The 24804-nt window shown below is 49.5% G+C and overlaps 1 protein-coding gene across 2 annotated transcripts; it reads right to left on the bottom strand.

The window, feature by feature from the left end:
* Positions 1-628: 628 nt before the first annotated feature.
* si:ch211-282j22.3 (ER degradation-enhancing alpha-mannosidase-like protein 3) lies at positions 629-24534 on the bottom strand. 2 transcript variants are annotated; one of them, XM_064307047.1, is made up of 20 exons: positions 23240-24534; positions 21088-21133; positions 19741-19841; positions 18310-18349; positions 17027-17139; positions 16321-16474; positions 15543-15677; positions 13897-14002; positions 13162-13259; positions 12563-12688; positions 11222-11305; positions 10713-10796; positions 9686-9810; positions 8766-8931; positions 8010-8164; positions 7495-7609; positions 6598-6780; positions 5486-5651; positions 4838-5023; positions 629-3909 (listed from the first exon to the last, which is right to left on the bottom strand). In XM_064307047.1, the coding sequence occupies exons 1-20, from the start codon at positions 23338-23340 to the stop codon at positions 3614-3616; spliced, it is 2580 nt and encodes an 859-aa protein (XP_064163117.1). In that variant the 5' UTR covers positions 23341-24534; the 3' UTR covers positions 629-3613. The 2 variants fall into 2 exon arrangements, with proteins under 2 accessions (XP_064163117.1, XP_064163118.1); XM_064307048.1 differs by having other exon boundaries at positions 629-3906; positions 23240-24532.
* Positions 24535-24804: the final 270 nt, after the last annotated feature.

A 24804-nucleotide genomic window follows, 5' to 3' on the forward strand; every position in this document is an offset into this window, starting at 1 on the left:
TAGTATGCATTGCAGGTGGCTTGGTGGTGCAGTTAATAGCAGTCATCTCATACAAAGAAATACCTAGTTTAAATCTTGACCGAGGCCTTTCTGCATGGAGTTTGCATTTTCTCTGTGTGTCTGTGTGGGTTTCTGCTGGGTGATCTAGTTTCCTCCTACAGGTCAAAGACATACAGCAGCCTAATTGGGAGACTCTAAATCGCCTGTCAGTGTGAATGGTGTGCAGGCCCAGCAATGGATTGGCTACCTGCCCAGGGTGTATTCCTGCCCCTTGCATGCTGGGATATGCCTAAATCCTCCTCCTCCTCCTCCACCTCCCCCCAACAACCCCAACGAGGAATAATCAGATTAGAAAATGGATGGACAGTATGCATTTCACATCTGATTCCAATGCCTTATCTTCACACATTGCCATTGACAACATCCTGGCTCAGTTAAGCTCACTCTTAGATTACAAACAGATAAATAAACCAATCTCACCTGAAGTGTAGGATGACTTCCAAGTCAGTGTAGGATCACTCCCTTCTATAGTACACCCATAAAGCAAATACTTTCAAAACAGCAGTCGAGTTAAAAAATAAAAAAAAACCTTTGCAGAAAATGCAGCTCCAAAATAATGTAAGACTAATCAAGTGAGACCATCATTCTAAATTTATTGGCTATGTCAGGTCAGTTCAGCTAGTAAGCCTTTTGGGGATCACTCACCAAGTCTACAGTACAGTTTGAACTGAACACCGTTACAGCAATAAGACTCAAACATCCCTTTGGCACGTCTGTTTCTTCTCTGTGTAAAATCAACATTCTCAAATGGTAATTAAAGTTTTAATAAATATCACAAAAATATACATTAGACTATTTTTGCGGTCAGGCGTCCACTCACTGAGAGAAACGTAAGGTAGGAATTAAGCCCTTTTTCCAGAACACAAGGAACGTACACGTACAGGATTACATATAGGAAACAGTCATTTTACAGTTGGCAAAAAAAAATTCTGGAAAAAAAAAAACTTTTCCACACAAGATTAAGACATTGAATTCACTGTGCAATGAAACGTGCCATTGCATTGGCAATCTTCAGTGTATAAAGTGCCATACTGAGAATACACATATGCTTGACATCGTTTGAAAAAAAAAAAAAAACGTAGACCAAGGCAATTTTATTTTCCAGAAAGAGTTCTTTTCCTTTCTCCTCCTCCTCCTCTCGTAAGATTCAGCGATAAACCTGATCGAAAAAACCTGGAAGATCCACCTACAAACCAGAGCCACGTGCGTACGTCCGCCGACGACGTAGGGCGACGCAAACGGCCATCGTGAGAATTTCAAATAAATAGACAGCGGATGTTCACCATCGTTCATCGATGACATGATTCAGGGTTAATCTCGCGTCGACAACAAACCCGAAGAAAGAGAATGAAAATAAAAAAATGCATAACCAAAAAACAAACAAAAAAAAACGCTTAGCATAGAAACACGTAGAGAGACAGTTCTGCGATTTGTGGCCCCGTTTGTGTGGGTCCCCCACGGGGCCGGTCAGCTCTTCTGCGATATGGCCCGGCCCCAGCACACAGGGTTGCCAGATTGTGGGCTAAACGTTCTCCCCTTCATGAAGCATTGTGGAAACGTCAGTGTGATTGCATGCCGTGGCAGGGGCCTGTAACCCTGGTCCTGGGTAGCTCAAGGGACGCGCTTGCTTTCTGTTGACACAACGAGCACTCGGCACTTAACTGATCAAGTAAAGCATGTCATTGGATACCTCACCTCATCGCCAGGTTGAGCGTGAACTAGTTTCTGATATTAAGGTTGAGAAAAAAACCCCAGTGGGCCCTGCAGCCTTGGTATGGCAGTAAAGGGCTTTGCGATCTGTATGGGGGTCAATTTAAGATGGAGGGGATGGGAGGGCTTTCGTAGAACATTTTGGGGAGATGAACACCAGGCATCTGGCAACACGGCAGGTGCACCCTCACTCCCCGATTCCCCAGACCTAGGGGCACACGCCTCCACCGTGCCATCGGCGGCCATTTTGATTCATCGACTGTCGACATCGAGGCCAAAATGGAGGGATCTGGTTTCTCTGTCACGGATGTGGGAGGTGCCAATGCCCTTCAAGTGTGCAAAAGCAAAAAATAGTCTGCAGAAACTTATATATATACTTTCACTCCTATTTTTGGTGCGAATTTTGCTGCGGGACCACGCCAACTTGATTTATGGTAGCGTCTGGCGCGGGCGGAGGCCGAGGCCAGGGCTGTCAGCGCAGGTGTCCACGCGTCTGAGGCAGTTAAATCCGAGGGGGGATGAGAGACGCCGCTTCGCTGCAGCTACAGACGCTCGGCCTCGGCGAACCAGGTCAACGAAACACCTGAACGAAACGCGCGCGGGTCGGCCAGTCTGTGTAGGAAAGCTGCATTCGTAACCGGAAGGTTGCAGGGTCAAATCCCCAGGGCAAGGGGCAAGGGGCAGGGGGGGGGGGGGGTCTACTCTTGTACCCTTGAGCGAAGATGCACGGCCTGATTGGGTTCAGAAACGCCGCGCTGCATACAGAAAGGACGAGTCCAAAAAAAAAAAAAAAAAGGTCATGATACGCGAGCCGTCGTGTATGACGGCGCCAGACGAGCAGGCTAGCGCGGCTAGCGGGCGCGCGCTAACGAGCGGCGCTTCCGTTCTGTAGTGTGTGACGCCGACGCAAAGACTGTAAGACTCACGCGCCCCGCGTCCAAGTTCAGGACGCAGGATTTCCCTGATGCTCCGGCGCCGGAGAAGTACGGCCGTACGCGCGCACCGCCCGGTCGCGGGGTCAACGTTCGCCGAGCCGCCGCCCCCCCCCCCAGCGCGGCGTCTCCGTTAGCGACGCGCGGCGGAACCCGGAATGTCGCTCCGCGCGGCGTTCCGTCCGCGCCGCCCCGGCCTGTCCTCGGAGGGCCCCGGCCGGCTCGCACACAGCGCCCCCGCGTCACCCATACCCACAGAGGGTTGCCCGGGAGACCGTCTGCTGGTGCTATGACGACACACGCCCCCCCACCCCCTCTTTTTGGCGACAATGCGTCCTTGGAAAGCCGTCTTCTCTCAAGTCCATGGAGAAATCAACCAATCAGAGGAGACTGAAAACCTGCCCCCCTCCCCTTCCTACCCCCCCCAAATAATAAATGTATTTATGCTATTAATAACTCGCCCATCCACACCCCACTCTCTTCAGTAATGCTAACGTAGTACATGAATAGGCATCATTTTTCAATAGTTTGTCTAAGCTACCCTCAGGTTATATCACCGCAGGAAGAGGCCTACAATGGCAGTTAAGACTTGTGTGCTTGCACAGCCAGGCCCCTCCCCCTCTCCCTCCTCCATATATTAATACACAATTTTTAATAACTAAAACTATAAGGACACCTCCCCCCCCTTACCGGGGAAGGTGTGAGGTCTGGATACGCGTTTGTGTGTTTTTTCTCTTTTTTGTGTTTGCGTCCTCTATCTGTGTCATAGTCCCGTCCCCGTGGCAACGAGGGCGATCGTCGTGGCGCTCTCGGGCTCTAGACGCCGCCCTGCCGTGCCTCGCTTCAAGGGCCATGGGAAGCAGCTGCCTGTTTGCCGGGGGATTGTGGGTAAAAGTGCGGTCCCCGCCCCCTCAGGGGTCGCTCTCGGGGTCTGCGCGGGAGGGGTCCGGCGGAGGGGGCGGGGTCTGCGCGTCCGCGCACGGGTGCGGGGGAGGGGCCTGGTCCTCGGTCGCCGTGGAGGCGCAGTGGTCCCCCGTGGAGATGGCTCCTCCCTCTCCTCCTGCCCCAGGCTCCTCCCCCTCCTCCTCCTCCTCCTCCTCGCTGGGCTCCAGCCGGAGCTGGATGGTGGTGCTTTTGCTCTCCCCCTCCTGCAGCTCTCCGTCTTTGGACAGGTGGATCTGGATGTTCATGCCCATGGGCTTCTCTGCTTGGGGAGACAGAGCGATGCAGACAGTCTGTACACTGCGCTACAGCACACAGCTTTATTACGCAACCTCTGCTTCGCCAATATTTGTCATGCGAATAAAGCACTTTGAAATTTAAAATGAGAGAGAAAGAAAGAGAGAGAGGGAGGGAGGGAGGAGGGGAAAGAGAGAGAGAAGAGGGAGACAATGAGAGTGTGTGTGTGAGTGTGTTTGTGTATACATATATATATATATTTACACATGACAGTGTGTTTATCGAGTGTGTGATGTAGCGTTTGAGTGGACGTTACTGAGCGCGTGCGGTGGCGGTGGCGTTTGAGTGGACGTTACTGAGCGCGTGCGGTGGCGGTGGCGTTTGAGCGGACGTTACTGAGCGGTGCGGTGGCGGTGGCGTTTGAGTGGACGTTACTGAGCGCGTGCGGTGGCGTGGCGTTTGAGGGGGCGTTGACGAGCGCTGGCGGTGGTCGGTGGGCGTTTGAGTGGACGTTACTGAGCGCGTGCGGTGGCGGTGGCGGTGGCGTTGGTAGCGGAGACGTTACTGAGGCGTGTGGTGGCGGTGGCGTTTGAGTGGACGTTACTGAGCGCGTGCGGTGGCGGTGGCGTTTGAGTGGACGTTACTGAGCGCTGTGCGGTGGCGGATGGCGTTACTGAGCTGCGGGGGAGCGTTACTGAGCGCGTGTGGTGGCGTTTGAGCAGACGTTACTGAGCGCGTGCGGTGGCGGTGGCGGTGGCGTTTGAGTGGACGTTACTGAGCGCGTGCGGTGGCGGTGGCGTTTGAGTGGACGTTACTGAGCGCGTGCGGTGGCGGTGGCGTTTGAGTGGACGTTACTGAGCGCGTGCGGTGGCGTTTGAGCGGACGTTACTGAGCGCGTGCGGTGGCGTTTGAGTGGACGTTACTGAGCGCGTGCGGTGGCGGTGGCGGTCTCGTACCTGGCGGCCTCTCTTTGGGCAGCAGCAGCACCTCCACGCCGCCGTGCTCCTCCAGCGCGCTGGTCAGCGCCGCCCCCTCGCGGCTGAACAGGAAGGCCAGCGGCACGGTGATGTCAGAGGTGGGGCCGCCGTCGCCCACCATCTGGAACAGGGGTGTGGCCTCGCTGCTGCTCCCCTCCTTGTGGTCTGGCGGGGGGGGGGGGGAGGTTAATAAAAGGAGTTTCCAGTGCTACATTATGCTACAGAAAGTCCACTGATAGAGTATTGCTCTTGCTCACACCCAAAAATTAATTTTAAGAAGGTGTGTCTAATTTGGACGTTTTAGTGTCAATGGTCAGGAGACAGAAGAACTTTCCCAAAGTGAATATGTATAATCTCCCCTGAATTTAAATCCTCACCCAAACACCTCCCCAGAATGTAACTACCTGTTCTCCAGAACAATCAAAATGAATTCCCTTTAAAAAGACAGAACCACCAGGGAAATCTTTGTCTGCCATCATGATTTTGATGGCTAGCCAATGAAAGAACCTGATGCAGTTTCACCCATATATTTAAATGAGCAGCCCTTCCCACAACCTCTCAAGCTGTTGATTCTGATTGGTCAGCGGTGGACGAGGCCACGCTGGCGGCGCGCTCTGATTGGCTCACCGATGAAGATGACCCCGACGACCCCGGCCTCCTGCAGCCGGCGCGCCTTGGCGGCGAACATGCAGTCCCCTCTGAGCGCCAGGGCCACTCGACCCCTCAGCTCCGCCGCGTTCTCCAGGGGGCCGCACGCGCTGTAGGGGGCGCTCTTCACTATGCTGCCCTTCACCTGCCGGGGGGGCGGAGAGAGGGAACGTGTTGCTGTGGTAACCGGAGGCATCCGGGCCATCATCAATCAATCATTCTCTCAAGCGTTGCAGCGTTCCTCTAAATAAGTCTGTCAGTGTGTTAGTCTAGGAGTTGATGCTCCTTCCTTAGTCAGTCAGTCACTCACTCACTCAGTTACCAAGTCAATCAGTTGCTTAGTTACTCACTGACTCAGTCACCCAGTCAATCAGTTTGTTTCCAAGTCAGTCACTCACTGAGTTACTCATTCCCTCCTTTACCCTGTCATTACTTCACTACATTGCATTAATTTGGCAGACGTCTTTATCCAGTCAAGCAGTCATTCACTCACTCAGTCAGTCATTTATGATCACTCTGTGCTTTACGCCAGAGAAAGCCCCACACAAAATGTCCAATCCAAGGTGTGGCAATAAACTGTACAACTATCCTCTGACCAATAGGTGATGGGAGTTAAACTGGTGGCAGTGGGATATTAAGGAATGCTACACAACAAGCCCGGCTTCATGACGTCCATATCAAATTACAGGCAGAATGGAGCTCAATCGTCCCTTTATGACAGGTTTTGCATAACCACTTCACCCGGCCTATCAGATGAGATCATTGCAAATGGACTACGGTGAATCAACCAATAGGACTCAACCTTACTGCATTTCCATAAGGGCATGCAGCCTGACTGGGTGACCCAGACTTGCTAACTGACTCAGACTAGTCTGTGTGGCTTAATGGCTTTTCCAGATCTCTGGTCATGCTGACCGAGTGATAATTTTAGGTTTTTATAAATCCAACTGTGGCAGGACTTGTGAGGGAGAACCAGGACAACCCAGGTGTGTGTGTGTCTGCTTATTCAGTGGGTGTGGTCCTCCTATTGCCCTGATTCTACCTCGCGAACTGAGTCATCTCTGAGAGAGAGAGAGAGAGAGAGAGCTCACCCCATTCTCCTGTTTGGTAAGGTCCATTCCGAACTTGGCAGGCCCAGCAGTCAGTACTATTCTTCCCAGAAACGGGGGGGAGATGACCTGGACGATAAGGGGCACCACTTCTTCCTCCTCCGGGGTCTGGCTCACCTCCGCAATCAGTTTCACCCGGTACACACCCTTCTGCCCAGAAGAGTCCTGGAGGGCAACGGAGAGAGGAGAGGAGAGCGGAGAGGGGAGAGGAGGAGGGGGAGGGTGGAGGAGAGGACGGTCCGGGTGATAAAGAGATGGAACTGAGACACAGCTGCTGCCAAATTAGATACCTTGTTTTCATGTACTTTTTACAATATAACAGAATAAAGTGGAATATGACAAGCAAATCAGATCTGCCAGTGATATAACAGTACCCCATGTTCTGGCACCCCACTCAAGACACCAGCTACCATGCCCCCACTTTCCCCCATTTGCGTGCCCCTGTCCCCCAACACCCTCACCAGCGTGCCCCCCAACACCTCTCACCAGCCGTGTCCCTCAACCACAGTGCCCCCCCCATCCCTTCCCAGCTGAGTCCCCCCCCCCCATGCCCTCACCAGCTGTAGCCCCCCCCCCCCCCACAGTCCTCACCAGCTGTGTCCCCCCACCCCCCAGCCCTCACCAGCTGTGCCCCCCACCCCCCCCACCCCAGCCCTCACCAGCTGTGCCCCCCAACCACCCTCACCAGCTGTGCCTCCCCCCCCACACCCTCACCAGCTGTGCCCCCCCCCATCCCTCACCAGCGTGCCCCCCCCCATCCTCACCAGCTGTGCCCCTCCCCCCCATCCCTCACCAGCTGATCCCCCCCCCCATCCCTCACCAGCTGATGCCCCTCCCCGCCCCCATCCCTCACCAGCTGAGCCCGCCCCCCACCCTCACCAGCTGAGCCCCAGTGCCCCCCGCCGCCTCGTGCAGGGAGGTGAGCGAGATGCCCATGCTCTTCAGGAACTCCACCGGCTCCATGCCGTTATCATGCAGCGGGAGCTCGATCCCCCTGCAACAGCAGCAGGAAGAGAGGCCGTCACGTGACCGCACCGTCCAATCAGCTGGCCCAACACAGGCACTCAAGGTCTATGTGAAAGTGTTCAGTCCTGGCTATAGTGGTAATTAAAACAGTGCAAACACGCAAGTTTTAATAACTTCTAAAGATGTATTTTAGGCTTTCCCTCCGTATCTTCTATTTCTACTGTATTTTACTGTATTGTAAGAAACTTATGTTCTCTATTCATTACTGTTAACCATACCTTTGTATCACGTCACTATTTGTACATTTTGAGTCTGCTGCTCCTTGTTCACAATATGAAGGGATAAATAATCACACACACACGCGCACACACACACAGCCACACACACAGCCACACACACACACACACACACACACAAGCAGCTCTCACCGTACGGATGACACCTGGTGGGGCCGGCCCACCCCAGCGAGGTATTTGTAGCTGTCCCGGATGGTTTTGGCGAAGGAGGGGTTGTTTGGGAAGAGGGTCTGAGCGCTGGGACAGGAGTGAGTGAACAGATCCTCCTCTGGAGGGGTGCGAGTCTCCTGGAGCAAAGAAACCAAAAAAACACCTGGTCAGAGGGCCCAAGAGCCAAGGCTATAAACTAACATAACACAACAGATTATAAATGTCACGGATTTCCCAAATGACTGAGGGGTGCCTGGCACTGATGCACTGACACACTGACTGGCTGACTAAGGAGCTAAAACAATGAACTGACTGACTGGCAGACTGACAAACAGAAAGAGAAGAGCAAGACCAACACACAGACCGAGTGTTCAGGGACACCGTACCGCAGGGGTCCTCAGTCTTATCCAGAAAGGGCCGGTGTGGGTGCAGGCTTTTGTTCCAGCCAAGCAGTGACACACCTGATTCTACTAATCAAGGTCCTTAGCAAAGACTACTCTAGCTGTTGATTAGTAGAATCAGGTGTGTAACTGTTCAGTTGGAACAAAAGCCTGCACCCACACAGGCCCTTTCTGGATAAGATTGAGGACCCCTGCTTTACTGCTTGTCTGACTGACTGACTGGCAGACACATGGCAGTCCCATTAGAGCTGGAGAGGGTGGAGCAGATGGTGGGGCAGCAGACGAGGCAGCGGGCGGGGCCGTGGGCGGAGCAGGAAGGTGGGGCGGGGCCTCTCACCGTGCTGTTGCCCTGGCAGGGCGGCTGGGTGGTGGACAGGGACATGGGCAGCAGGTGGGCCTCGGTGGTGAAGATGTAGTCGTCGATGTCGAGGGGCAGCTGGCTCTTCTCGGAGAACAGCAGGTACAGGTACTTAAACATCTCGGCCAGGAAGAAGGAGTCCATTCTGAAACACACAGAACACGCAGGTGAGTCACGCTGAACACTCTCACAGGAAAAACTCACAAAAACTTTTATAAATTCAAGTTAAAATGTGTAGTCTTGCAAAAAAAGTTAACTTATCTTTGTGATTATGAAACCAATCACCGATGCACATATACTTTTCTATAGACTGAAAATGTAAGGCGTATCAGTAGTACATTTCTATATTTTAAACTTTATTTTGATTGCATGCTACGGATATTCTTGTCTCAGACTTCCAAAGTTCACTGTAAAGTCATTGCCTGTGTCTATGAAATGTTGGGGGAAATCCTGAAGAGAACCGTGTTACAATACCAAGTCAGAAAACAGGATTTACCAAGCAAAAAATTGTAAAAAGGTTCGTTTCATAACTTAGGGATAAAAATAAAGCTAAATCTGGCAAGATTACTTCCACAATAAGTGACAGCACACAGACTGAGCCAAAGGCCGTTAACACACAGCAGACATTACATCACTTTATTTACCATTTCTGCTGACCAGCCGTCCTCACACAGAGTGTATTACACTGCTTACACAGCGTACCGTAGTCTACTGTGCCTTTACCTCATGAGCGTCTGGCACAGAATTCTGACTGTACACCTTTTCCCAGGATCCCACTCGAATCAGATTTTTACCACCTAAGGTTTCATTCCCAAAAGATCTGCGAGGAGTACTTTCAACCTTGAAAAATAGGGCTGAATAAAAATTGTGACAATGTCCCGTCCCCCACGCTTCATTACCTGTCCTCGTGGGTCCCGGTCCGAACGTCCTGCACTGCAGCGAATCCGCAGGGAACCCTCGCGTGCGCGTTGAGCTTCTCCACGATGGACTGGCCCACTTTCAGGTAGTAGGGGTCTCCTGTGGCCTGGCAAGAGCAGCCCCACAGTTTATAACCGCCATTCAGAGATAAACCCGCCCCACAATGCTTTGTGTGACAACATTAGCCTGTGATGAATTAACCAATCAAAAAAACACATAATGCATTTGTGCACACGTGTTTAATTGACCAGCATTCTTCTAACCCCGGCCACGACATCAGTTAGGCCCTGGATTCTGATTGGTCCATGACTGCATCCCTACCAACCCCCTGCCACCCACCCCACAGCCAAATTCAGTAATCTTCAAACCAAATGCATACGGTTAACTACAGGCAAACAGTGTGTTCAATGACATCGCATTAATCACACCTACATACCACTATACGGGGCAAATAACTTAACTATATAATTACACAGCAATCACGAGTCAGACTGGTGTAACTGGCTGTATGACATTCTTGTACAATTGCACATAATTTTAGGGTTATGGCTGAGGGTTGTGCATTTAGACCACAACCCTGAACAACAACATTAGTGTTTTTCATAATGGAGACTACATTGGTATAGTGAATAGGCATAAGTCTGTTGTGATGACGGTTTACTGGTAGAAAACAGAACAATGCTAGATACAGAACATTCACTTGCCGAATACCCACAGGGAAACCATAAGCAAAGCCAGAAAGTATCCACCAATCACCACTGGCTTTCTTCTATTGGTTGCCAGCAACATACTCAGCGATTGGTGGAGGCCCCCTGTATTTCTTATACATAAGGTGACACCAGAACTGTCCTATCCTTGGTAAAATGCTCGCTCTTGATATAACTTGATAAGACTGGGATGAAATATCGCTGGGCACACTTTCCAGTGCACTGCCCAAACGTTTGCACCCTCATGCAGTCCCTCCCGGGCAGACAGGAAGTTGAGGACGGAGTGAAGGCGGAGCCGTACCTTGTACAGGAAGTAGGTGCTCTCTGCAAACTCGGGGCGCAGCGGGTGCTGACCCCAGTGGACCCTGAACTCACTGGTGAAGGCCTGAGAGGAGAGGAGAGGAGAGGAGAGGAGAGGAGAGGAGAGGAGAGAAACGAGGTGAGCTACAGGGCTATACCCAACGTGTAAAGGAGAAGACCAAAACACCTTCTCTCTCTGACGGACAGCCAGAGTACTTTAACCTTCTCCTTTTCACCCTATACACTGCAGTCAAAGTTCCCCGTCTGACAGCAATGAGCAATGGAACAGCTTTTATTCCCAACTGCAATCAGTTTATACCTGCCCACTGTGCTGTGTGTTGAGAAATTACAATGGACTAACAAGCTGGCTGGAATTACCTGTGATAAATGCACACACTTAGGTTGTTATGTCTGGAGGAATAGACTCTACAGGGGGATCAAAGACCAACAGTCTGACCGGCTGTGCCTGAAAGACTGACAGACGGCCGGTACCCCGTTCGCCATGGTTACCTCGGGGAGAAACTTGTGTTGCTTGGTGACCTGGTAGAGCATCTCGTGGGTCTCAATGGCAGGCTTCAGGTCCCCTCTCAACACCTGCAGGGGCAGAGAGAGCCTTGAGAACCACGCCCCGCAGGGCCAGGGTGGGAACACACACAGCCCGATGCTCCCGCCTGCCCCGCCCGCCATCTTACCAAAGCTTCCGAGCTGAACGCTCAGAGGCTCAGAGGATAACGTGCTACTGATGGGCCGTGTTGCGATACGTGTGTATCTTTAAAGTTACGCCATGCAAATGAACTCCATCAGACAAAGTTCAGGTGAAACCACCGAATGAAGTTTCCATAGAAAGCATTATCGCGCTCTGTGTGAAGTCAGTGGTGCACCAGAGACCAATACTGCAGCCGTGCAGCGGTATTACAGTCCACTCAGATGAAGTTTATATGGAGCTTGTTCCTGCTTTTGTGGGGGCAGTTTTGAGCTTTTTTCTGTTGCCAGAGGATAGATTTTACTTGTGATTATTTTTTTTTTTTTAAACCACATCATCTACACCGATGTCAGTCTGGTTCTGTGCTTCTCATTCATTTTGAAGTTCATTTACACAGGCCTGTTGCTTGCCATCCTGTTCCTATGCCTTTGTTCTTGCAGTTCTAGCAACATGTACTATACATCCCTTCACCCTGAGGAAGGCACGGTGCGGTTCTCCTTCTCAAATGAAAAAGATTTTTCTCATTTACATTGGCGTTACGTATTAGCATTGTATTGCATACATTAGCATTGCAAATCGCTCTGAATAAGAACTCAACCAAATGTATAAATAACACTTAATTACGATGCTAATTTACAATGGTGGCGATTGGGTGATGATGACACCACATTGAATTCATTCAGCCGACGCGCTTCTCCAGAGCAGTGCTAGCGCTGTAATAAAAAACATAAGCGCATCCATCCGAGCTCTATGAACAACAGCGCAAGACGGGCTAACCACATCCCCGGCCCGGTGAGCGCTAGAGCGGCGTCGCTAAGGCACCGAATGCAGCCGCGAACCAGATAACACTCGTAAAACCATAGAAATGCCACACTAGCCAGATAATCCCTTTATATATGTGAGTGCTAAGGTATGGGGGTGGGAGGAGAGCTGAGATACAAGCTGAATGGGCGGGTCTTCATTCGGAAAAGGTTGATTCTACTGCCCTGACCACCGTGGGTTAATTCCAGTTAATTCTGGCTGGTGTTTGCAAGGTTTTAAAGATCGATTGGCGATATCAATAACGACCGCGACGATGCTAATGCCAATGACAGCGATGCTGATTAGAATAATGATACAGGTGACGATGATGATGTCCCGCGTCTGACCTGCAGTCCGGGGAAGAAGGCGAGGAGGGAGTCCATCCAGCTGCGGACGTTGACGGTGGGGTTGTGCATGTGGACGCTCAGCAGCAGAGGCGGCTGGCTGATGTACTTCATGATGGCGCTGTAGTGCTGTGGCAGACAGACACCAGCAGGGGGCAGCAGTATTAACACAAATTCTGATTAACACAGTTATTGGCAAAAATAGTTGAAATATCATCAAGCTCTCTTAAAAGACATTTGCCAGTGACTTGTTACTGATGATCACTGTGCTCACCAAACTGCTTCAGTGAAGGGAAAAAAAAACCCAAAAGTCACATACCAGAATGAGGTGAAAGGTCAAAGTTAAAGACAAATTGTAAAAGGTGAAAGGTCAAAAGGTGGATCGAATTCAGGCAAGCATAAATCATGACTTTAACAGAGAAAAGCTAGCCTGCTCACCAGGCCTACCTCTGAGCAAGATAATAAACCAAACTTAAAAGTCTTTCCAGTAAAACCCTCTGTAACATTTTGACTCCTCTAGAATGACTGGGATAACACGGTAAGAGAAACGGCCCCTGCTTTGGTCACTCTGTGAATGAACGGGACGAACTGCAGGTTCTCACAGTGTTGAATCGCTCCAGGTACACGCTGTCTCCCAACAGGATGTAGGCCTTCATCAGGTACTCGTAGTAGGAGTCGATACCTGCACCCACCCCGCTGTCTGTCAAAGAGAGAGCTGTCACTTATCACCACTTCAGCAGTTTCCACAATTACAATAAAAATCACAGGTCTCCAAATCTTTTACGAAACGCTGGCCAATGAAATCATCTAACTGTGTCCTCTATTTGCGGAGGCAACTGACTTGAACCTGTGTCAGGCAGGGTGTGTCGGATCACTGCTGTATCAGTTATTTCCACACACATGCCAAGCCCCCACAGGTTACTAGTCCTGAGTGAGAGGTAGGCCCCTCCTCAGATCAGTGCTAGCTCTCCTGTGGTACTGTGTAGACCCTAGAGTGGAAAATATTCACTGGTACACGAGCAAGTACATCGGTGCGGGTAGCACAGCGATGTACGGTTGGCAGAGATTGCAAATTTGGAAAAAAAGGGGGGGGGGGGGATCTGTCAAACAAAAATAAACCTAGAGTAGTGACACACAGAAAACAGACCAAACTCAGAATCATTGGTTTATGGATACGTGCATCAGTGCAGGGAGCACAATGATGACTCAAGAGGCACAGGTGCAGAGATTCCAAATTAGGGGGGAAAAGGGGTGAAAGGGGATTCGTTGAGACTGAACTCTCGGCGATTGGGGTGCGGGATGCGCTCGCTGTTGGAGGGAAGAGGCTCCTTCCTCACCCCTGCGGACCCAGTCCCCGTTGTGGATGTTGATGACGGTGCCGACGAGGTCACTTCCTCTCTGTCTCTTCTCCCACAGCACGTCCAGGGCCTTCCTGGCGTGTTCCTGACGGTGTTAAAATGCACATATAGCGTGATGTGCGTATGCCATGTGACCTTCACATAACCCTCAGACAGCCTCCGTACATACCTCTGACAATCCCTGCGTAACCTCCGAACAAAATCTAAATAACCTTCAGGTAACCTTCAAACAACCTCTCGTTTCTCATGTGTCCCTTCTCGCTAATGATGGAACAATGAGGCTTTAGGAAACCCCCGATTAGGCAGACCTACCGTACGCTGCCAATTACTCACTAATTAGGGCAAATCACAGTGTTTCCTGAGAGTCGGTGTGAAGAGCAGAGTATTCTGGAGCAGACAGTCAGTGACTGAAAGCACATCGGTAATTACAGTAATTTCCTTCCGAGAATGCGGCAATTACAAATCACTGACGCAAACTAAAGTTAAACAGGTGTGGTCTGTTCTCGCATTTGTATGTCACATATGCAGAATTTAACTGGAATTTTACAGCAATCATCTTCAGCGTCATGCAGTCGATTACCATGGATACAACAGCATGACACAGAAATAAGGTCACCAAAATTAACACCATAACAAACAACATCACAAGGCAAAACCCTTCCCCAAAAAGCCACACATCAAAGCAGGCGCGAATGTCACAAGTCCCCGCGGGAGTTTCCCAAATGAGGAAGAGACGCTGGGCAGGAACAGGGCCAGAGCTGAATCACTCAGAGCGGTTCAGAGGGCTGCTCTCTCTGCGCTCTGCTCTCTCTCTGCGCTCTGCTCTCTCTCTGCGCTCTGCTCTCTCTCTGCCTCTGCTCTCTCTCTGCGCTCTGCTCTCTCTCTGCGCTCTGCTCTCTCTCTGCGCTCTGCTCTCTCTCTGTGCTCTGCTCTCTCTCAGCGCTCTGCTCTCTCTCTGCGCTCTGCTCTCTCTCTGTGCTCTGTTTGCACTGGCACAGTTTGAGAGACAGAGGTCCTGAAGCAGGCCAGCACCCCCTGCAACTAACTCTCTACTACAGTCCAGAAGCCTACCCTAACCTGCTCATACAGCCCTGAAGCCCCACCCCTAACTCACTCACACTGCCTTAAAGCCCCGCCCCTAACCCACTCACAGCCCTGAAATCCCACCCCTAACCCACTCACACAGGCCTGCAGCCCTGCCCCTAATCCACTCACGCATCCCTGAAGCCTCGCCCCTAACCCGCTCACACATCCCTGAAGCCCCGCCCCTAACCCGCTCACACATCCCTGAAGCCCCGCCCCTAACCCGCTCACACATCCCTGAAGCCCCGCCCCTAACCCGCTCACACATCCCTGAAGCCCGCCCTAACCCGCTCACACATCCCTGAAGCCCCGCCCCTAACCCGCTAACACATCCCTGAAGCTCCACCCCTAACCCACTCACACATCCCTGAAGCTCCACCCCTAATCCACTGAAATAGCCCTGATGCTCCGCCCCTAACCCGCTCACAGTGCTGAAATCCCACCCCTCACCTTCACTAACCCCGCACCCCTGCCGTACCTCAAACACAGCCTCCCCAGACAGCCGGCCCCTCACCTTCACTAACCCCGCCCCCCTGCCGTACCTCAAACACAGCCTCCCCAGACAGCCGGCTGAGCGCGGCGAACTCCAGGATCATGGTCCCCGCGCACGCCGTGCAGGTGTCCGACTCGGTGCCCGTACGGGAGAGGGGGTTCAGGACCCCGTAGCGCAGGTTCACCTAGGGGGCGCAGACGGGCCAATCAGGAGCCGGGGTCACAGGGCATTCGCGACATGACAACTTGGAAAAAATGTGACGTTCGCTTAGTGTAAGGGGACAGCAGGCACCCAATTGGCCAGAGAGAGTAGAGTGGATGTGAACCTGAAACAGACTCCGCATCCAACTCTGAATGTGAGTGCGAGCTACTCAAGGGCACGTCTGAAAGTGAGAACGAACATGAATTTGAATCTGATATCTGACGAGAGCATGGAGGGCAAAGTCTGAATGTCAATGTCAATGTCAATGTGAGTATACAGGAGTAAGTCTGAACATGTGAGTCCGATTCCGAATCTGAGACAGCAATGGGAGTGAGTCTGAATCAGAGAGATCATGTGGGAGAGAGTCAGAATGTGAGTGAATCCGATTCTCTATGTGAGTGAATCCGATTCTGCGTGTGAGCGAATCCGATTCTGCGTGTGAGCGAATCCTATTCTGCATGTGAGCGAATCTGATTCCGCATGTGAGCGAATCCGATTCTGCGTGTGAGCGAATCCGATTCTGCGTGTGAGCGAATCCTATTCTGCATGTGAGCGAATCCGATTCTGCATGTGAGCGAATCTGATTCCGCATGTGAGCGAATCCGATTCTGTATGTGAGCGAGTACCCGTGGGTAAGGCAGGCCGCTGGTGGTGTTGAAGGCAGGCAGGAGCCGATGGCCCAGGTCCTTCGCCATGTGGAGAAGCTCGTCGCGGTACCACTGCATCCTCTCACCGCGCCCACGAAGCAGGTCGGCCATCACGTGCGCCCCCAACAGGCCACTAAGGGAACAGCAGCATTCATTGAATATTCCAGTCAAATCAAAAAAGGTCCAAAGAGATCTACAGTCAAGTTTTTATTAAAGATGAGGCTAAAAATTCATACGTTTCAGCAAACTACCTTCATCAATGAAACAGTGTTAGAACGGCAACCTTATACAGCATGTACCAAACTCAAACTAAACTAAAACATCACCACATGTAAAAAGTTAAAGTACAACTGCCAATCAGAGCCTCCAATTTAAGTAACTGCTTGTTTCCAAGCCTCAGTGCCCAGACACAATCAAAAATGTGAAATTCCGGAATCAAACTGAAAACCAGAGCAGTCCATCCACAGGAATTTCTCCTTAAAATACCACCAAAAATCTGTAATTACTAAAATGAACCATCCAAATTGCAACTCTTAAAAAGTAAAATAAGTAGCAATGCATTTCTATCATAACTCTTCACTCAGGACCTGAATCAGAGGAGTAGAGTGAAAGTGAGTGTGACAGTGTGTGTGAGAGAGAGAGAGAGGAGAGAGGAAGGGAGGAGAGGAGTAAACAGGGCCCTCACCCCAGAACGCGGATGTTAGTCTCAAACACGGACACCACCACATCGTTGTCCAGCCGGACGTCTCTCACGGTCTTCCTCACCGCCTCCTCAAACTCCTCCAACTTGTTCAGCACCTGAGGGCAGGACAGAGAGGATTGTGGGATACAGGAGGGAAAATTACAGAATAATGGTAACTTGCACTGGCACTTTCATATAACAGTTTTCAACCCAAATTGCTTCACAGACAAGTGGTTGCTTTCACAGAAAAAGAAACAAATCAAAATAAAATAAAATAAAGACAAAAAATAAAATGGCCATAAATGTGGAATGGGGGGGGGAGTGGAGAGAATGCCTCCGATATTCCAATACCTCTCATGACAGTTGCAGCTGGACTGAGATGGGTTTTATTTAATCAACACAAGAGGCCCTGTTTGCCCCAGCATCGGATTTGCCATTTCTTGCCACGTCAAAAATCAATTCAGTCGTTTGAATCTTAACACTGTGTCTATTTTTTAATCCCTGAATCGATTTTGCATCGAATTACGCAGAGCAGCACGTGGTGGAGGCCGACCCAGTTTTAGCGACTCTGGTTTTCATTCATGAATAAGAGTTCTGCAGCCCTGGTCCTGGAGATTCCTACTGGTTTTATATTTCACCTTAAAATGAGTAACAAATTCTAGAGACGAGAAACCAGGTGAAGTGAGCTGAACGCTAAGTGTTGAGCAGCAAGACCCGGCACGCCCTGCATCTCTCCAGACCCACGGCTGCAGACCTCTCTGTTCTGCGTCAAAGACGCTAGTCGAGCTGACATCACACACTAACGAAGCCCTATCACCTCAAACAATCTATGGTACCGATCATGAAAATGCACTTCTTGTACGTCGCTTTGGATAAAAGCGTCTGCCAAATGAATGTAATGTAATGGAATGTACTGTCCCGAGCGCATGCCATTTAAATACTATTCAGACAAAGCACCTGAAGCGTTTTTTCCTTTCAATTATGATTGCGAAGTTACTGAACGCAAATCATTTCTTCAGCTGAGAACGACAATAATATACCACCGACGTAAAAAATAACAAGGCTCAGAAAGATATTTCACAAGATGGTGGCCTTCCTTTCGAGTGTCACCTCGTTCTCTAGCATGTGTTTTAACGTGTAAGCTATGCACGGTACAGCCTTCGACCGAGCACGGTACAATGAAACAAAACCACTATGTCAGTGTGTCTCTCTGTGTTGTGCTTCCAGCTTACGACCCCCTCTGAAACCAAATGGCTTTTTGGGGCGGGAACGTTCCGGAAACTCACCACGAGGGTGTCCAGGGTGTCGATCAGCGTGAGGGAGAACCTGAGGGACAGAGCAGAGGTTAGCGACCGTTACCCAGGTTAATGGGGGACTTCACAAGCGACTCAGCATCCAGCAGATTCATCCAGTGCAGAGCCTCTATTCGACAGCTTAAGCACTCTATACTCTCTCACTATACAGGGAATGACAACTCTTTATGAAATGTAAGGGCTCCACACCTTGTGGGGAATTAAGATAAACTAGTCTTCCATGACAAACGAAAGAATGAAATAAAGAGCACTTCAACAATGTTAATTTGCCAGTATTTCTGGTACCTCTTATCTTTTTTTTTTCTTTTTTTTTTAAACTTGCTTAGGGCATTATGATGTCATGGGAGCCTTCAGAGCAGACAGAGTTTTCAGCACTTAACTGGAAGTACTTCAAACACGTCAAATAAATGAATAAAAAGCTGCAATCCTGTGCGCACACCTGGACAAACGTGTTTGGCAAAACTGAGCCTACAAGGTACCACTACAGGAACTGAGCTCCACAGACAGTGCACCAGTCAGCTCCATACTGTTCCCTGATGCATACTCTCACTGGTATATTCACCCATCCCTCACCTCCAATATACTGACTGGACAATAAACACTGTTTGCCAAATAAGGATGCTGATCATGTTAACCAGGGAGATATTTATCCAATACATATTGAATTTTGTGTGACAAAACATTGTATATTGCATCACAACCACTGCCCATATTATAAGCATAGCCAATTTGCTGTCTGGCTGAATATTAATTAAGGGGAAGTGGTCACTAACGAGATAGCAGACCGAACCTCCTTCTCAACCTCAAACAGGAAGTTATGTTCAATATGTGTTCGACAGCAATGGGAGAATGAGGTGTCACGAAACCAAAAATGGGCAGAGCAACCATAAGCTATCGGCATCACAACAATACAAAACAATCCCTGCGTTTTTCAGCAAAGGGCACAATGCTGATTGGTTCGCATAAGTCAGTGACTGACAGCACACTGTAGCTCCACCCATTATGGGATTAACGAAATCAGACTAACGTAACATCCATTCAGTATTGCATTACGTTATGTTTACATTACAGGCATTTAGCAGACGCTCTTATCCAGAGCGACTTACATAGCATTTACAATGCATCCATTTATACAAATGGATATATACTGAAGCAATGCAGGTTAAGTACCTTGCTCAAGGGTACAATGCCAGTGTCCAACCTGGGATTCAAACCTGTGACCTTTAGGTTACAAGGCCAGCTCCTTACCCATTATTCTACACTGCTGCCCGGTATTAATTCATCAGCGGCTACAAGCTGCGTCCAAAGAACCCCATTAACTGACGTTTTTATTGGACTTTTAAAAAATATTCTTAAAAGCAGCTGTGCCTGTTTTGCGGGCGCGGTCGCAGACCTCACACTCACTTGCCCAGGGAGTCGTCGATGTCCCCCCGGTTGGGCTCCTGCCCCCTCACCCGCCCCCTGCAGCTCAAGGGCATCAGCTCATCAGCAGGATAGGCATATTTCTGCAGGGAAATTGGGAGGGTGGGGGAGTGAGGACCAAGCAGCACTTCAGTATGACATGAATACAGTGTTCCCTAAAAGTACAGAGAGTGCCGTAGTCCCAGCATTTGCAACTGAAATGAAGTTCTAGCACAGTGATGATTAGTTTCTACTAAATGTGGGGGCACGTTTGCATACATAAACTTCAAACTTCATGCATGCATTTTCGTAAGTCGCTATGGATAAGGCCATCTGCCTCTTTTATGAAACAAGGCCAATTTTCCTGAAATTTGCATAACCCGTCATTAATAAATTCATAACTTGAACGGTGAAGTGCCAGAGACCCGGGGGCTTGGCTTGGCTACCGTCAACCCTTTTTGCTAAAACGGACCATTTCGACAGCGCAGGCATGTCCCATGTCTGGATTAGCTGACCTTAATATACTGTGTATGGTACTCAAAGATTTTCAGCATTATCACGCCCAGTTAAGCGAACGCTCAAAGCTTGTATTGTGCGAACAGTGTCCACAACACGCAGTCACAGGAAAGTGAGGTCAAATGACAAGGAGCCCAAATTTAAAAAAATTCACAATTCGCAACACTCCACTCGCGGTGTGTCACGCCCAACTTTTTCACATAAGGGCAACAATTTAAAAAAAAAAAAACACTCATATTTGAAGGCAGAGTGCTCCACCAACCTGGGATTGCACCAAAACACACTTCCTGTCCTGCAGAAATAGCCATTGATTGCAAATCCACACCACACATCACACACGTGGATTTGAGCGTTTAGTTATCAGAATGGGGAAGTCAGTGGCAGTTGTGTCATGTCCACCAGTGGGCGTTTTTGGGCGTTCTCAAAAATCACTGTGTTCATTCTTCCCCTCTATTCAGGGACCTGGGACAACTGGTGAGTGGGACTTCTGGCCAATCAACGGCATCAATCATTTAGCTACCAGGTAGACAAGAAAATCATCACTGGCCTCAAGGCCAGATTTAAGGGTAACTGCTCTAGATGGCTGTAGTTGGCGATATGAGTTTCCAGTGCTGCTATTATAGGAATACTCTTGAAAAGTCATATCCCCCGTGGCCCCATAACAATCCTGAGCCACATCCTCTCATGAATGTTAATCGGATCCAACAAACAGGAACATTTCAGCTTCAACTGCACACTTCAACTTTTGATACTACGTATGCGGAGCTGACCATCTGGTTCCTCGGTAAGATCTGTGGCCGGGCAGTGCAGAGGCGTGTTGGCCCACTCACTCACCATGTAGCTGCCATAAGCGTGGTCAAACATCTCCAGCACCTGGCCCCTGAGAAAAGGAAGAATACGCGCCATTAGCTTAGGCAAACCGAGCTCGAATGAATCTTACACAAACGCCTTTCACCAACCCACACAGGTGAAACCCCAAACCTCCACACAGAGGAGAATTTAGCAGAGACATCAGCAGTGCTTCTCTCAAGGTCAGAACTGACACCTAGAGAACTCCCGTGGTGTGAAATTAAAGTGCCTGCGTCTCTATTTGTCACCGAGCATGGCTGGTCGCATGGCGTAGACCCCCCTCTAGAACCCCCGTGGAGTTCACACACACACACACTCACACTCACACACCAACGATGAACGGTTGCCATGCCATGCAAGGTACCAATCAGCTCGTTGGGAGCAATTAGGGGTTGCTCAGGCACACTTCGACACGCCCCCAGGGCGGGGGATCGAACCAGCGACCCTCCGACCGCCAGACAACCGCTCTTACCGCCTGAGCTACGTGGGCCCCCCCACAGGTCCCTCAGGAATGCGAGAGCGGCTCGCCTTTAGCGGGGGTCTAATCAGCGGCGCTCTATGCCGGATTACTGACTAATTGCATTCCTCCTTTATCAGCATCAAACCCGCTCTCTATTTTTCTGCTTCATAGGAGACCTTGAGCATGAAAGGAGGCCTCTGTGCCTCCAGCAGCAGGTGGCCGGGCTGATTCCTGGCTGTGTGTGTGTGAGAGTGTGTGTGTGTGTGTGAGAGTGAGAGAGAGAGAGAGTGTGTGTGTGTGTGTGTGTGTGTGTGTGTGTGCACGCGCGTGTGTGTTTGTGAGTGTGTGATTGTGTGTGTGAGTTTGTGTTTTGTGTGTCCGGACGGAGTGTAGCACAGTGGGTAAGGAACTGTGCTTGTAACCGAAAGGTTGCAGGTTTGATTCCCGGGTAGGACACTGCCGTTGTACCCTTGAGCAAGGTACTTAACCGAAATTGCTTCAGTATATATCCAGCTGTATAAATGGATACAATGTAAAATGCTATGTAAAAAGTTGTGTAAGTCGCTCTGGATAAGAGCATCTGCTAAATGCCTGTAATGTAATGTGTGTGTATGCGTTTGTGTGTGTGAGAGTGAGAGAGAGAGAGTGTGTGTGTGCGCGCGTGTGACACAGAGTGCTCCCCCGAGAAATTAACTGGAAGGGACAGTGTGTGCACCTGAACGCATAGGGCCTCTAAAATACTGATAAATGGGAGAGGAAAAGAATCAGGTAGAGTTGGATGGAATTTAGCAGCACATGACCAGCTGCACTCTTGGCACTGAGTGACGTCCAATACATATTTGTGTGTGTGTGCTTGTTTGTGTGCACTTCATGTAGCGTTAAGGTGAAAATAGGACACTATGCACAGTAATAACACACCTCTCAGTGTGACAGCCCAAAAGCTTAACAGTGTAAATACCCATGTGTTCACAAAAAAAAACATCCCAGTTCTCTGTTCCCTATTTGCTGGTGTTGCTCATTCCTTCATTAGACAATAAAAACCCATATTGCTCCAGGCTGTACATACAGAAGCAATCAGAAACAAGGAACTAGGGCAGGAGAGTTGGGTTCAGTTGGGCTTCAGTTCAGTCAATGAATTGACATTCAATTCAATAACTGGAACATTCCCACGAAACATAACCTAACTGAAACTGAGCTGAAATGGAACCAGCTCCCTGTGCTCTCCAGATGTGGGGTCAGGCAGACCAGAGGAGGGTTCTGATTGAAGGCAAGTGTGACTGGAGCAGATGGCTCCCTCACAGACAGCTTGGGTCAGGGCAGGTGCTCTCCTGAGGTTAATGGTCAATAGCACAAGGACACAAGTCTGCTTGGCCCTCTAAAGTACCTCAAGCATAAATATGGAGTCCCTACACTGGACAACGTTCCATTGCGCATTCCAGTTTCCTACAGTTTCCTCATGTCCTAGAACCCCCATGATAAGTTCTAGAATCCTTAGTTAACTCAGAATCGAAGCTGCCATTGGTGCTGATACAGAAAGTGATTCCCGTCCAATATGTGTATGGGAATTCAGTGTATGCAGCACACCGCTGGACGCCTTTCACCTCTATTGAATTACTTAAATCGGTCCCGGCACAATGACCACAAACGTCAAGAGTGCACCCAGAGATCAGTTCTCACCTGATGGTCGTCTTCTCCTCTGCTGACATGGCCTGAGTCCCACGCCCGAGCACCCAACTCCCGAGGCCCAGGTAGAACAGCATTTTCAAAATCACCCACATGTCAACATATGCGTGTGTCCGCCCTGAGACCCTATCTCCTCGTTAGCTATTTTTAAACTCCAGGAGACTACGTTTGCGACGCCTTTGCACACCGCACCCGCAAAATCAAATGACTATTTAACGAGGTTAGCTATTCGAATACGGATTCCTTTTTCAAAATGTTTTTCTTCAAAGTAATAAACAGTATAACTAGCTAGCTGATTGGGGAATCGATGGTCCTGCACCGATAACACTTACCTAGTTTGACTGGATATAAGCATGAAATAGTATTGTTTTACAAAGAGTATTCAGCCATTTGTTTTACAAAAGTGTTAACTAGATGTCTATTTCGATAATGGTTAGCCAGCTAACGTTAGCCATCTTGCTACAGTATGCGGTGGCAAAGTCAACAATATCACAGCTATCTGCGGATACATCGAAATTAGTGTTCGCATAAGAAATAAGTTAAGATTTTGCTAGTAGCTAGCCACTATGTATATCGCAGGCTAGCTATTAGGCGAATTTCCATCATTGCTCAACAGTGAAGCGGAAGAAAGCGGAAATTGCTAGCTAGCAGCTAGGTAGCTAAGGCAACCTCCTCTCGTAAATATGAGACTATATAGATAAGTAAACAATTAAGATCGAACCCCTTCCGTATGAAAAAGCAGGTCTGATTCGCTGTATACTTTGCGGCTTAGCTATATAAAAAAATGAACAGAGCTGTTACACAAAAACAAACGGACTCGCTAGTTAATAGTAAGTTAGTCTAGCTTTGTAAAAAGCATTGTTACTTAGCTAGTGTACTCTTGTATATTAAGTCTTTTACTAAACTAAATATCACTAACGTTAATGCTTTACATGTACATGCACGCCCATATATTCTGAAGCACCCACGAAGCTCCGAGTCCTATAATGCTTTGATGAGCGATTTTCCAGTGGTCTCGCTTCTGATGGCCCAAACTCCGTAGCAACTCCATTCTCAACTTCGTGGCTAATCCAATGAGCCAAAGCATTGGCCCGGCTACAAAAACATTACCCTTCTTTTCGTGTCAATCTCCTCGACGAACGCTGACCTTCCAACCCGACCCCAAATCACCACGTCCCATAAAGACGAAACGGTAGAAACATTGAGCCCCCAGTTTACCAGGAGACCTGGAATGCACTGACTACGTAAAACGCTAAAGCTAATTTGCCCCTGAACGTAAGAGGCCCTAGTATTAGAATAAGAACCCCTGAAAACTCTCATTGGGCCTCGACTGAACGTCGTAAATGAAGGGGAGGGGTGAAGAGGCATTAATCACCAAGCGCACAACATTGTTTTATCAGTGTCATGAGGACTTGTGCACAGCGTAAATCAAGTCACAGCTACAAAGAAAATGAATGTCAGTTAGATACAGTAACTTTGTTACGTTACAGTTAGTCGGAAACGGGAATGTCAATGTCCCTTGACCAGCGGGATTAGCTAGTTTGCTACGAATGTTTCCA

This window comes from Anguilla rostrata, chromosome 14 (genome assembly GCF_018555375.3).
Source record: "Anguilla rostrata isolate EN2019 chromosome 14, ASM1855537v3, whole genome shotgun sequence".
Classification (NCBI taxonomy): domain Eukaryota; kingdom Metazoa; phylum Chordata; class Actinopteri; order Anguilliformes; family Anguillidae; genus Anguilla; species Anguilla rostrata.